This window comes from Sinocyclocheilus anshuiensis, unplaced genomic scaffold (genome assembly GCF_001515605.1).
Source record: "Sinocyclocheilus anshuiensis isolate Anshui unplaced genomic scaffold, SAMN03320099.WGS_v1.1 scaffold873, whole genome shotgun sequence".
Taxonomy (NCBI): Eukaryota; Metazoa; Chordata; class Actinopteri; order Cypriniformes; family Cyprinidae; genus Sinocyclocheilus; species Sinocyclocheilus anshuiensis.
The window spans coordinates 386444-399556 of record NW_015557103.1 but is presented as its reverse complement, the minus strand read 5'-3'; the positions used below and the strand labels follow the sequence as shown (position 1 = coordinate 399556).

Below are 13113 nucleotides of genomic sequence, written 5' to 3'. Positions count from 1 at the left end.
TAACAAAAACTTGTAAAATACATTTTAATGGGCATAATTAAGTGTGAAAATAACCGAAGGATATACAGTCAAACCAAAAATTATTCAGAGAGCAGATATAATTTTTGATATTTTTTTACTAGTGGGTGCAGGACACTATAGTTAATTTGTGTAAAGTGAGGATAGCAAAATAAGTTAAACTGTGACAAATCATACCCAAAAATTCTTCATACAGTGGACTACCAGTAAAATTGATACAAATTTGGGTCTAAAAATTACTCAGACCGAGCCTGGGAAAAAAATATAAAAATATCGGTATCGGTACTCGGTATCAGCAAGTACCAAAAATAAAAGTATCGGTATCGGGCGAGTACTGGGAAAAAGTGGTATCGGTGCATCCCTACTATAAATATATATATATATATTAGAATGAGCACAAAATTAACATTGAATGATTTCTGAAGGCAGCTTTGCCATCACAGGAACAAATAACATTTTAAAATATATTAAAATAGAAAACAGTTATTTTGAATTGTAATAATATTTCAAAATATTAATGATTTTACTGTACCGTTTTTGCTTTTTGATCAAATAAATGCAGGCTTGGCAGACACAAGACACTTCTTTTAAACATACAATCTTGTCGTCCCTGAACTTTTGAACAGTAATATCTATTGATCTGTTTTTACCTAAACAAGCATATCTCTAATAACAGGTGAAGTAAATATGGTGCAGAATGTAATACTACTTTGATGAACACTGACAGCTACACACAGCAGTAGTAAATACAAATGCTTACACTGCTTATTGGTACAATATATACAAGCAGCAAACATGCATTTGTGAACACTTCATTGTGAGTGTCAGTCCTCAACTGAACCTTCAAGTTATTTCTTAAAGATCTGATTGAATGTAACTGGTTCTTCTGTCCCCACTGAGGGAAAAAAAGAATGCCTGAACCTGGGCAAGTATGATCCATCATGAAGAGATCTGGGAGAGTTGATGACTGGTTTAGCGAGTCTTGGTCTGAGCTGGATGATGGGTTGGAGATGGTGGGGAAACAATGCTAACAAATTTGATCTTGCCAGCTACGAGCATCCATTATATAGACACGAAGAAACATAAGAGAATATTGTGAAAAGAAATGGAAATCCAGAACAACCATTTAATTCAAATGGACACTTTTCTAACCTTTCCCTGGGCCCAGTTGATCATCCATATTGATATTCAGTGAACGTTTGTTGTTGTGATGTTTGTGTGTTTTTCTAAGTAACTCTATCTTGTTTGTATATTTATATATGGACACATTGGTTTGGTTTGCATGTGGCATTACGTGTGTTTTGTGTATTTGCACATGCATGTGTCTGCGTGTGGCTGGCTGGCAGATGCACGCAGCTCTTCGGAGGGGTTGGGCAGGCTGAAGCGTTCAGTGCTCCATCCAGGAGGGAGATTTACACTCTAAACGCTCAGCTATTATCTTCTTAATTATTACGCTGTTGGCTGCAGCCAAGACTGCTGTAATTTAAGTGTGTGTGTGTGTGTGTGTGTGTGTGTGTGTGTGTGTGTGTGTGTGTGTGCGTGCATGTCTGTATGATGGCCAAGCTCATCAGTAGCACTAAATGAGAGCAAGAAAAGGCTAAATTCCTGATCATTACTGACGCTGTCTCCTCGCATCTCTCATTTCATTATCCTCAATTAATCATGCATTCTAATTATCCACTGTAGTGGAATTTATTGATGAGTACCAAAATGATTATTTTAATGTTTTGTGTTGCATTGATAGCATAGCAACTGCCCAGAGGTGTGTTTTGTGTGTGTGTGTGCGTGCAGACTCATGTCATTTTGTTTGCCTGATTTGGGCCTATTTTTGCATCAGAGCAATGCATGAGGTGTGATTACTACACATGTGACCATAATTAAAGAGTTTTAATGACTGACTCACTGCAGATTTACAGGCTCTGTATGATTTTGTGAGAGAACTGGACAATAGCAGTTGATAATTTAGTTGATCATCTCAAAGTAGAAACAGTATGGACTGATCTTAAGTCTGTTTGGCTCCATAATCATATTACACATGAACAATGTCATTTTAGTATTTGAATCAGAAAGAGAAAAAAAATCCATTCTGACTTTACAACATAATACAACTGTGTTACCAGAAAGGTGTGCATTTTGCAAAAGTGTGACGCTGCAAAAATATTTATAATTATAATATCAAATAAAAAGATAAATAAAAATAAGATATAAAATAAAAATTAAATAATAATTTTCATAGTTGGTCTTTTGTTCATTTTTTTATTTCTAAAAATATTTGTGTGTCATTCTAGTATTTAAATGAGAGAGAGGTAATATAATATGATATAATATACAACAACATAATAATATGACAATATAATATAGATGTTTTATCAAAAATTTGTGCATTTTGCAAAAGAGCTACATTGGAAAATATGTATAATTATAAAATAAGTTTGATTGAGATTAATTGGAATGCACAATGAAAAAACATGATTTTAGAAAATTGTTAAAAACGGAGTTACCTGTTTTTGCAAACAAACTCGTCATATATATATTTATTTATTTATGTATAAATTCATGGTTGTTCTTTTAGTTTTTTTTCTACAAATATGCCATATTTTCTATTAAACATGTTTAACAACATGCAGTAAAATATGAGATACACTATCGTTGTAAATACCAGGATCATTTTTCTTGAAGTAATTCTGCTTTGTTAGTTTTCTCGATTGATTTGAGAGATTCGGTGGAGTATTAATGAAAGTGCAGTTTATCAGGAAAATTTTTATTTATTTATTTTTTTTTTTAAAGCATGATGCCCATTGATTTGCAATGCAGTTTTATGCATGTTTGATCACCCTGGGTTACTTTCTTTCACAATCAGTTATTACTCTCTCAAATTCATAATTCCTAATGGGACAAAAGTCTATATATACAAGTTTGCTCATGTTTAAGAACAGGGCTCCGGCTCCTCATGGCCTTTTGCCTCTAATAAATGATAATTGTCTTTGGTTGAGCATTCAGTAATATAATGAACTGAATTGCCATAAATCAAATAATGCAGGCGAGCGAGCTGCATTGCTTTCCCAGAATCACAGAGATGCCAACACGCAAATAACAAGAACATTAACCATTAAAAATAATTGGTGCAGTAGTTATCTGCATTAGATTTATGTAACAAAGTGTTTACGAGATGGCCAGTTTGGCCATTTATTTGGTCAGGGTCAGCTGAGGGTTCACCTCAGTAGGTCATGTGTCTGTGTGTATTTACGTGCGTTTTGTGCTTTCCTATATGTTTCCTATAGTATTTCCTATACTGTTTAAATAGAGTCCACAGCTCTGAGAGTGCTGCGTGTGTATTTCTACGCCTGCAGAGTGTGTGTATGTGTTTGTCAGGGGTTCTTCGGTAGAGGTGAGGGGTCCTGACAGCTCCCCAGCCTGCGTCCATCAGCGTGCTAATTTAATTATCCTAATTACCCCCCTCCCCATTCTTCCCCTCACGCTAGCTGCCTTGTCACAATGTCAGAGTGAGGATGTAGAGCTTTGTTAGCGTACGCTAACATCTAACGAGGTCTGCTGTGCACTTCCTCTCTCTCTTTCTTACAGTCTCTCTATTTATATCTGTATCTCTTTCATGGACCCCTATGGTTTGACTATTACTTTGATTGTAAATGTTATAGAGTTTGTATTGAAGTTTGATAGTTAAGTTGTTGCTGCTGCTTTGTAATTGTTACTGTTAACAGTAGAGTATTTGCTAATACTATATCAGTATTTTATTAGTGTATTTGCAAGTTATAACTGAAATGTACAATTCTTTTTTTAAGTACCAGGTGTTCTGGGTCCTAAACCACCATTATATAACTTGAAAAAAGTATTAATATAAGGTTATTTTTGTTAAGATTAGTTAGATAACAAAAACTAGCATGTATTCTTCTAAGTGAATGTTAATTTCTTTATATACTAATACATTTTTAACTTTGAATTGAGTTGTATAAATGGCCATTAATTAAAATATTATGAATGAACCAGAATTAACAATGAACTATAATGTATTAACACACTATACCTTTCAAAAGCTTGGGGTCAGAATTTTTTTTTATGTTGCTCACTAAGGCCACATTTATTTGATCAAAAAATACAGTAATATTGTGAAATAATATTACGATTTAAAATGGCTCTCTTTCATTTTAATTAATTTTAAATTGTAATTTATTCCTGTGATGCAAAGCTGAATTTTCAGCAGCCATTACTCCAATCTTCAGTGTCACATGATCGTTCAGAAATCATTCTGATATGCTGATTTGGTGCACACGCACAAAAAAACAAACAAACAAAAAAAATCTTATTATCAATGCTAAAAACTGTACTGCTTAATGTTTTTATGGAAACTGTGTGTATGAGTGTGACTGCTTGTGTGCACATTTGTGATGGATAGCGAGTGAAATAAGCTGTCAGCATGTCATAACTATCACTGTTACACTTGTGGCTTCAACTCCCTGCGTTCGGCATGTAAAATGGTTGTGTTTCATGTGGATACGGGTCTGTGTTTACACAAGTGTGTATTGTGCGTCTTGTATAGCAGGTCTAATTACTGAACAGTAAGTGCAGGAGCCGTTTGACCTTTATACAAGATTCCTGGCAGGTGGCTCATCTGCCCCGCTCTTCTCCAACTCATTCGCTAATATTAATAACACACTGCTGCTAACCGCTCTGACAGCAGCCTAATAAACGTACCTGTGTCTTTATTTAGTCCGACTTACCTGTTCTGTCCATCCTTACTTTGCGCAATGTAGTCTCTTTTTCTCTTTCTTAATTTCTCTCTGGGGGTCGAGAATAAAGGTCAGTCTGTTGTGTCAGCTCAGCGTTTGGAAGAGAGGTCACAGCCTGTGTTGCAGAGTCGGGGGTCCAAGTCTTTGTTCAGCAGGGTTCTCTGTTCTGTTGACCTCGACAAAGTATAATTGAGTGAATAAATAAACACAGCAACATGGGCAGTAAATCAGAGCAAGGTAATGACAGTGGATTGTTAGTGCAAACTGATGATTATCTGGTAGTACAAATCAACAGATATGTGCATAGATGATAATGGGAATGATGTGTGTGTGTGTGTGTGTGTGTGTGTGTGTGTGTATATACACACACATATCAACTGAACAAAATGTTCACTTCAGGGGAAATAAAATTTAATTTATATAAAAAATTATGCTCAAAAATTAATTTATTCACCCTCATGTTGTTCCATAACACAATAGACCTTTTTTCTTTATCTTTCATTTTTGTGTTAACTATTTAACCTTTAAATGTAATAAATTACTTACGGTTTTGACAAAACACACTGACAAAGATCCCTTGATATTTTCGTCTGATCAAATTATTCATTCATGGGGCTTTTTTTAGTTTGATTCTAAGAATTTATTTGGTACATGTGTTTCCATCATAGTTTATGCACATTTCTGCTTATTAAATAAAAAGTTGTTTTATACACATTATGGAAATCTTATTTAAATTGTAAAAAAAAAATGTACAATTTATTTTAACAAAAAAAAAAAACAATTTCATTAATTGTGTTGTTTCTATATATAATTTTTTGTTTGACATCCCCAAAATAATCAGATATTATCGATTGTATGCATGGATTGAAACCTGGCTATTGATATCCACCAACTGCAGCAGAATGTATTATAATGTAATAAAATGTATTATAACAGGATAATTTGCTATTTGCTGAAGCAAAAGCAGCATTTCCAATAACTACTGACAAGTGTCACTAATGTATTATACAGCTGGAAGTATTCTTAGTGGCTTTAATAGTAGCCAAGGTTCTCTAAATCTGCACAAAAAGAGTAGCTCCAGTGGGGTGAATGGTCCTGCTCTGTGTTGGCTATGCTTCTGCTTCTCCTGTCTGCAGTGTTCAGGCCACCTGCCATAAATCTGATCAAACGGGAAATGTTTCCGGCAGGATAAATGGCTGCCTCTCACAGGGGAGCCAAGATTGATAGTCAAAGTTAAATTGTATTAGCTGTGCAGTTTAAATATTTAACCCAGTCTTATCATAACTGCTCTTAACACTTAAAGTAAAATACAGCAGGGGTGTCTGGAGAGGGATCTGTGGACATATATCTCTCACCACCTCCATGCTCCTGCAGTGCTATTGTCCAATAACACTTAAATGGCTTGACTTATTACGAATGGTCATTATAAAGCTCTCTAGAAGATTCTGGGTGATAATAGAGTCACTGTTAAGTGTTTTCATGAAGGCCACTGTGGGGTTGCGAGCTGCATTGCTATTAACATAAAGGTAAATTACATAATGCTCATTTTTGTACAGATCTATTAATGTAAATTCGTATCTGTCTATAAATGCAACATGCACACAATGACTTGAATACAGTGTTTCTGTGATGAGCATATTTTTCATTTCTGAATTAAAATGAATTTTACATTTTTTGAGGGGCATAAAGTAAAAAATGTCAGGGTGATTAATTGCAACTGCCCAGATATCATAATGAAGAAAAAAAGCCTCATTAAAAAAATAAAAGAAAAAGAGAGTCATGCAGTGTGACCAAAAGTCTGGTGCAGCCAACATGCAGAAACATAATAAAACACACACAAAAAGGAAACGATATAATGAAGAGAACCCCTGCAGACCCTCACAAATGTGTAAAAATAAAAATAAAAAGATAATATTAAAAAACAAAAATAAAAAGAAGGGGACAAAAATTTTTCCCCAGTTTTTTAGTTTAGGTTGAAGCATGTCATGTGATATGACTCCCCAAAAATATAATATTTATTAATTTAAAATTAATTATATTTGTACAAGAAACCTTAAAAAAATACTACTTATTAAGATCTGTATTCACCCATTCAAGGTGTAAGAAAATAAATTACTCTAATAATTAAATGTATTTTTTTTTTGTATTGATTACACAATGACTGGTTTCATTACATTTAAACTTTCCCTGAAAATGCTATAAAGGTTTTTCCAAACCATTTAAAATCAACATGAATAAAAAGATTGCATTTCTAAGAACTTGTTTTAACCTAGATTTTTAAAACATATTTCCTTTTCTCTGTTGTGGACACTCGTATTTGTCATCGCCCCTTAACAGTTTTCGTCAGCGCTATTTGCTGCTTCTCTTTACTCTCTTTCTTTTCAAATGAGAGGAGATGCTCGTTTATGATTATAATTAGCCGATTAGCGTGGTAGCGTGTCACGACGAGTCTAAATAAACACAGCTGCACAGCGTTTCTGTCGGAGCGGCAGATGGGACAGGGAGAGCATGTGAGTATTGCGTTGAGAGAATTTTTTAGCAGAGTAGCATGGCGTTTGCCCTTGGACAGTGCTCTCTCACCTGAAGGTAAATGTTTATGACGGAATCATCATTAAAACTCAGACGTTTAATAGGTCCAATTAAAACAATGACTTCATTTACAGCGGGATGAGAGCCGGCCCTATTTATTGGGAGCTGGAGTAATTGAGTTCTGGGCACTTGGACCGTTAACTCCCTCCTGCCTCCTGAGAACCACTTCAGCTTAAAGGATTGAGGAAGTTTCTGAACACTAGAGGGCAGTTGTTTGAGACTCAAGGGAAAACTAATCTAAACGCTATTATGTTTAGAGGAGTGTTGAATCAGCGAATTAAAATTTTGCATTGACAGTTCACAACTTAAGAGTTACTGTTAAGTTCTTAGAGGGAATAAAAAGCCACTCTCTACTCTTCTTTCCCCCGCGCGTGTCTGTTTTAAGGGATTTATGAGTTAAAGAATGAGCTCTTCTCCGTAAGCTTCTCTCCACATGATGGGATCAATGTCGTTAGCCGCGAGATGACGAAGCGGTAGAACATCTCTCCGCGGACCGGGTGCAGATTGCCACAAGGGCCGTCAACCGATCGATAGCGACAGAGGCGAGCGATTGACTGACGCCGCCCTTTTCTTGGCGCTGGCAGAGCATCGAGGGAAAAGAGAAATGGACGAGGGAGGGAAAATGTTGAAATAATGGGCCTTGGAGGCTTTGAGAGCAGGGCAAGTGCCGGCCTGTGGAGGAGAGTGATGAGCGAATTAGGGGCGGCCTGGGTTAGCGATTCCATATACACTCTCATGAGGGGTAATGAAGTGGACTATTTTACCTGTCTGACTACAGACTGAACTGGGGTTGCGTTTACTGCAACAGTTTTTTTTTTTTGGCTGTAGGTGTTTCTCTATAATACATAGGCCTACATTTCCCCTGACCTTTTCCACTTCTTTGTAATTTCAGTGGCTCAGAAAATAGTTGCGACCCGGAAGAAACATCAGCTGTCGATCGGACCCTGTAAGTCACTGCCCAATTCTCCAAGCCACTCCTCCGTCTGCGCAGCGCCTGTGTCTGCAGTGCATATCAGCCAGGTGAGTCTGAAACACTTAAAACAGTGAAAAATCTTTTAGCTTGTAATGTAGAGCCCATTTTTGTTTGTTCCCCAAATGCACCTCTTTGTCTCTACCCAAACAGTGCCCCCCACCCCCCCGCAGATAGTAATCCTCTTCCGCATGGCTCAGTCCTCATTGATTTCTCATTAGCGGTGTACAAGTGAGCCTGTGTATGTGCAGCCAAGCTTAGAGAGGCTTAGAGAAGCTCTGAAAAACAGGAGGCTTGTGGCGTTTCTTTGTAACGTGAGGTTATTTTCTTGCTTTTGTATGTGATTTTTGCTTCGTGTGTGTATTACAGACCAGTAATGGTGGAGGCAGTTTGAGCGATTACTCTTCTTCCGTACCCTCCACTCCCAGTACCAGTCAGAAGGAACTGCGTATTGATGTACCCCAAACCACCAACACCCCTACGCCCGTCCGCAAACAGTCCAAACGACGTTCCAACCTCTTTACGGTCAGTCTGCTCTCCTGTTAGACATATAGGCATGATTGTAATTGTTAAATGGTGCAATAATGTTATAATTAAAAGTACTACAGTAACAGCAGTCAGTTTAAATGAGTTTCTTACTTATCATACCAAATGAATACAAGACCAAAAAATGAATTGATATTTAAAAAAAAAAAATGTAATTTGTTTTTTACGTAAAAAATGTTAATTTGTTTTTACGTACACGATCATAAGTTTGGGGGTCAGTATTTTTTTTAAATAAATTATTTTTCTGCTAGGATGCATTAAATTGATTAAAAAAAGACTTTTGTTAATGTTTAAAATATTTACATTTCAAATAAACACTGTTCTTTTGAACTTTTTATTCATCAAAGAATCCTGAAAAAATTAGTCACATTTCCACAAAAATATTAAGCAGCACAACTGTTGTCAACATAATAATAATAAGAAATGTTTCAACCAAATCAGAATATTAGAATGATTTCTCAAGAATCACATGACACTAAAGACAGGAGAAATGTTACAACTACATTTTAAAGAATGGTTCTAATAATGTTTCTCAGGATTACAGTTTTTAATGTATTTTCTCAAACTTTTGAATGAAAGTGTAATATAAATATACTGGTGATGCCTCGGTGAACATCTGATGAGAACCTTTAAAAAAAGTCTTACAGACCCCAAACTTTTGAATGATATGATAGTGTGAGTACATATGTGTGTGTGTGTGTGTGTGTGTGTATGCAGTAAAGACTGTCGTTCTTCTGGTCTTGTATGCTCCTTTGTAGTGCACATCCTGCATATGTGCCACATGTCTTGCTTTCAAGAAGTTGTGGGGGTGGGGTCACATCAAGGTCAAGATGACCCCTCCCACACCCCCTTGACTTTTGAAGTCATGTGTGTGCCCTGCACTCCAAACTGGATCTAGTCTGAAGTCAGGCTCAATTAGTAGCTAGCTCGCCTTTGACTAAAATGATGTCTTCTCCCCCACAGTCTCGGAAGGGAAACGAACCAGACAGGGAGAAGAAAGGGATGGATGGCCGCGCAGACAGCATTGGAAGTGGCCGTGCTATCCCAATTAAACAGGTAGGGTCTGGCCGGCCGTCTGGACTGGTATAATTGGAGTCCAGCAGTGGCGTATTGTGGACGAAGGGCTTCAGATCAGTACTCAGACCCGCGCAAAGCCCGTTTGATGCCATCTCCTTGATTAACAGTGAAAGCACGCACTTGACATCAATTAGAGCCAGGCTCTCCCGTGTGCTGAAATGAGATCATTAGGATAAGAAGTGGGAAGGGATTTTTCTCTCCTCAACGCACCCCCCCCAGCCAAAACCCCTACCCCACCTCACTCTCCCACCTTCTTTTTCCCTGTCAAAAGAGGGGATAGAAAAAAGCTAAGAGGAACCTAATGAAGTGCAGTCTACCAATCTGCATACGGGCCCATATTTCCCCATCAGCCCTCCCCGAAAAGCTTGGATTGGGTCATGAATAAGCGGTGTATGTGGGGAGAGGGGGAATGAGAAACAGAATGTGATGTGAAGAAGACCCCCTCCATTGCACTGTGGGAGAGATTGTTTGACTTGGCCTTAATTTGTCGCAAACAAGAATGCGTAGTGAGAGAGTAAAGGAGAGCGCTAGCTAGTGTGGGGGGGGTGAGATAATTCTCGGCGCATCTCAGCTGGAGTGAAAGAATCAGGTAATTAGCGGCACTAATCATGCCTCCTCATGTCAGCGCCATGGCCTTGTTTGTAATTTTCTAATGAACAAATTGCATCTCTGATTAAAGCTGCCTTTAAGTGAGATCTGTGTTTATTAGTGTGCCACAGTGGAGCAGCGCTTCTGTGACGTCCACCGTACAGCGCAGCTGGCGTTCAAGAGCGAAGCTGCAGACCTTTTGGATGTGCGGGCCGCGTTCGGAACCCGCTGGGTTCGCATTGAGAGGCTCCATAGGAGGCAAAGAAATTTATACAAGACACCCGGGCAACGAAATGGCAGTGTAACTGGCCCTCTTTTCTGCAAATTAGATGTTGGAGAATACATTGCATCTTCGTTGGCATATATGTGGCATCGTAATGTTGAATTGCCTGCTTAGTATTATCGTAATACAAATGTCAAACTATGAGCTATGAATCAATTCAATGACATCCAATTTTTATCATATCTATTAATTTAATTAAAATATATATATAATAAAATGCAGCTCTTCTATGATTCTATTATTTTTTGTATTAAAATTAATTTAAATATTTTTGAGGCCATAAAGTGAAAAATGTCAGCATATTACTGTCCTGATATTATAATGAAGAAAAAATAATTAAAATAATGCAGTTCTTGAAACGAAAAAAGTAGTTTGGCATAATATTTTATTATTTCTCAAAAAAAAAAACATTTTAACAAAACTGCTCATAATATTCGAAAAACATTTGTCTGCAAAATTTGTGACATGCATGAAATAAACATTAAATAACATCATAGAGGACCCTCATGCCATAAGATATTTACACTCACATGTATGTACTGTTCAAAAGTTTTTTTTTTTTTTAAGAAATGTATACTTTTATTCAGCAAGGATGCATTAAATTGATCAAAAGTAACAGTAAAGAAATGCATAATGTTACAAAATATTTGTATTTCAAATAATTGCTGCTCTTTCAAACTTTGTAATGATCAAAGAATCCTGACAATAATATATCACAGTTTACACAAAAATATTTTTAAAAGGTAATGTGTTCGAGGTGTAAGGAAATATGTTAATATATGAAATATACTTAATATGAAATTGTTAACATTCACACAGTAATGAAAACGTTTTTCAAAACCGTATGAAACTAGCATGAATACAAAGAGTACATTTCAAGAACTTGGCACATGTGTTTTAAAATAGATATTTAAAAGATTTTCTGAGTCCACAATTTCTACTTTGTTTTATTTGAGAAAAAAGACATTTAATTTATGACACTATTGTTGTCAGATAGCTGATTTGTAAGGTAGAAACAATCTTGACAGCTCTTTTCGAGATTTTGGCCTTTTCAAGCAGATGTATGCCTATTGTTCCCCACATGGAAAATATAGCTGCCCAGGAGCTTTACCAAGATGGCCACTGAGTGAATTGCCCAAAAGGGACTTTGAAGGTACTTCTTTTTCGAGGCACACAAGCGATTGCTAATGCTGCCAGCAGTGATCTCTCACCTCCTGCGGCTCTATTTGCATAAATCCTGTTAAAGTCAGTGGCGGTTAATGAAGAAGAAATGAGGCTGGCCCGGCTACAGCGGTGCTGAGAGCAGGGCACCGCGCTAGTGGCAGATGGGAAGGCTGAGCCGTGGCAGGCAGCTGTGCGGAGGAGAGAGCAGCATGCAGTTTTAGCTATGATCTGACTCTCTTCCGACTGGGCTTGCGCTGCGCTAATTTGTATGTTCGATGCCAAGAGCGATCAAGACGATAACGCGTGTTCTCAAGAGCGAACAACCGTGTTCTATGACTTCATTCAGATAGACACGAGGCATGATTGTGATTTGAATTTGTAATATGTACTTAATTATAATAGAGAGTTCTCATTGTGTGTGCTAGTTTTATAGGTATGTTAGAGAGCCTTCAGTATAGTGAGACATTAGTGGATGGAGAGTGTGTCGCACGGGGGGCCTGGCGCAGAGCCATATCTCTGAAGCATCTCTCAGCCTCTTGACACTGCAGGTACATTAATGAGGGATTAATTTCCTTGGTGTCAGACAGAACCTGCCCCACGCTTACTTGTACGCGCACACACTTATGCACACACTCGTGTGCTGATCAGAAGCCCCATCAGTGCCCGTGTCCCTCATCTCATGAGAAGATCAATCAGCCAGCGCAATCAAAGCTCACCAGTCTCTGCAGTCCATAGTGTTTCAGTTCTCCCTGCTGTCCTCTCGCTCACTCGCTAGTGCTTTAGATTCATGCTGGTCCTTATTGTATCCCATTGGCTGGCCCACACATACTTTTTTGTAGTTTCTTTGCTGACTTTTTGGGGAGTAAATTGGTAAAGTAACCAATTTAAATAAGACTGCCCATTTTTTGGGGGTGGGGGATCATATTGCAGTTATTTTTTTCATATCTGCAACTGGGATTTGAACTGCGATATGATGACCGTTTACTGCTTCGATATCCAGGCAAAATAAAAAAAAGTAATGCAGTCACATTGTACCTGTACTTTAATGTGGACTCAAATCTCTTTTTAGTTTACTTTATATTGATCTTGGAACTTGTCTTAGCCTTCTTTTACTTTACAATTTTTTGGAACCC

General features: G+C 37.4%; 1 protein-coding gene across 2 annotated transcripts in view; it reads left to right on the top strand.

Annotated features, from left to right (window-relative positions):
• LOC107677621 (arf-GAP with GTPase, ANK repeat and PH domain-containing protein 1-like) overlaps positions 1 to 13113 on the top strand; it is a 155203-nt gene that overhangs the window by 74239 nt on the left and 67851 nt on the right. For both annotated transcript variants that reach the window (XM_016472578.1, XM_016472577.1), the window contains 3 exons: positions 8245 to 8372; positions 8692 to 8847; positions 9832 to 9924. In XM_016472578.1, coding sequence (XP_016328064.1) covers positions 8245 to 8372; positions 8692 to 8847; positions 9832 to 9924 — 377 coding nt within the window. The remainder of the gene's footprint in view (positions 1 to 8244; positions 8373 to 8691; positions 8848 to 9831; positions 9925 to 13113) is intronic.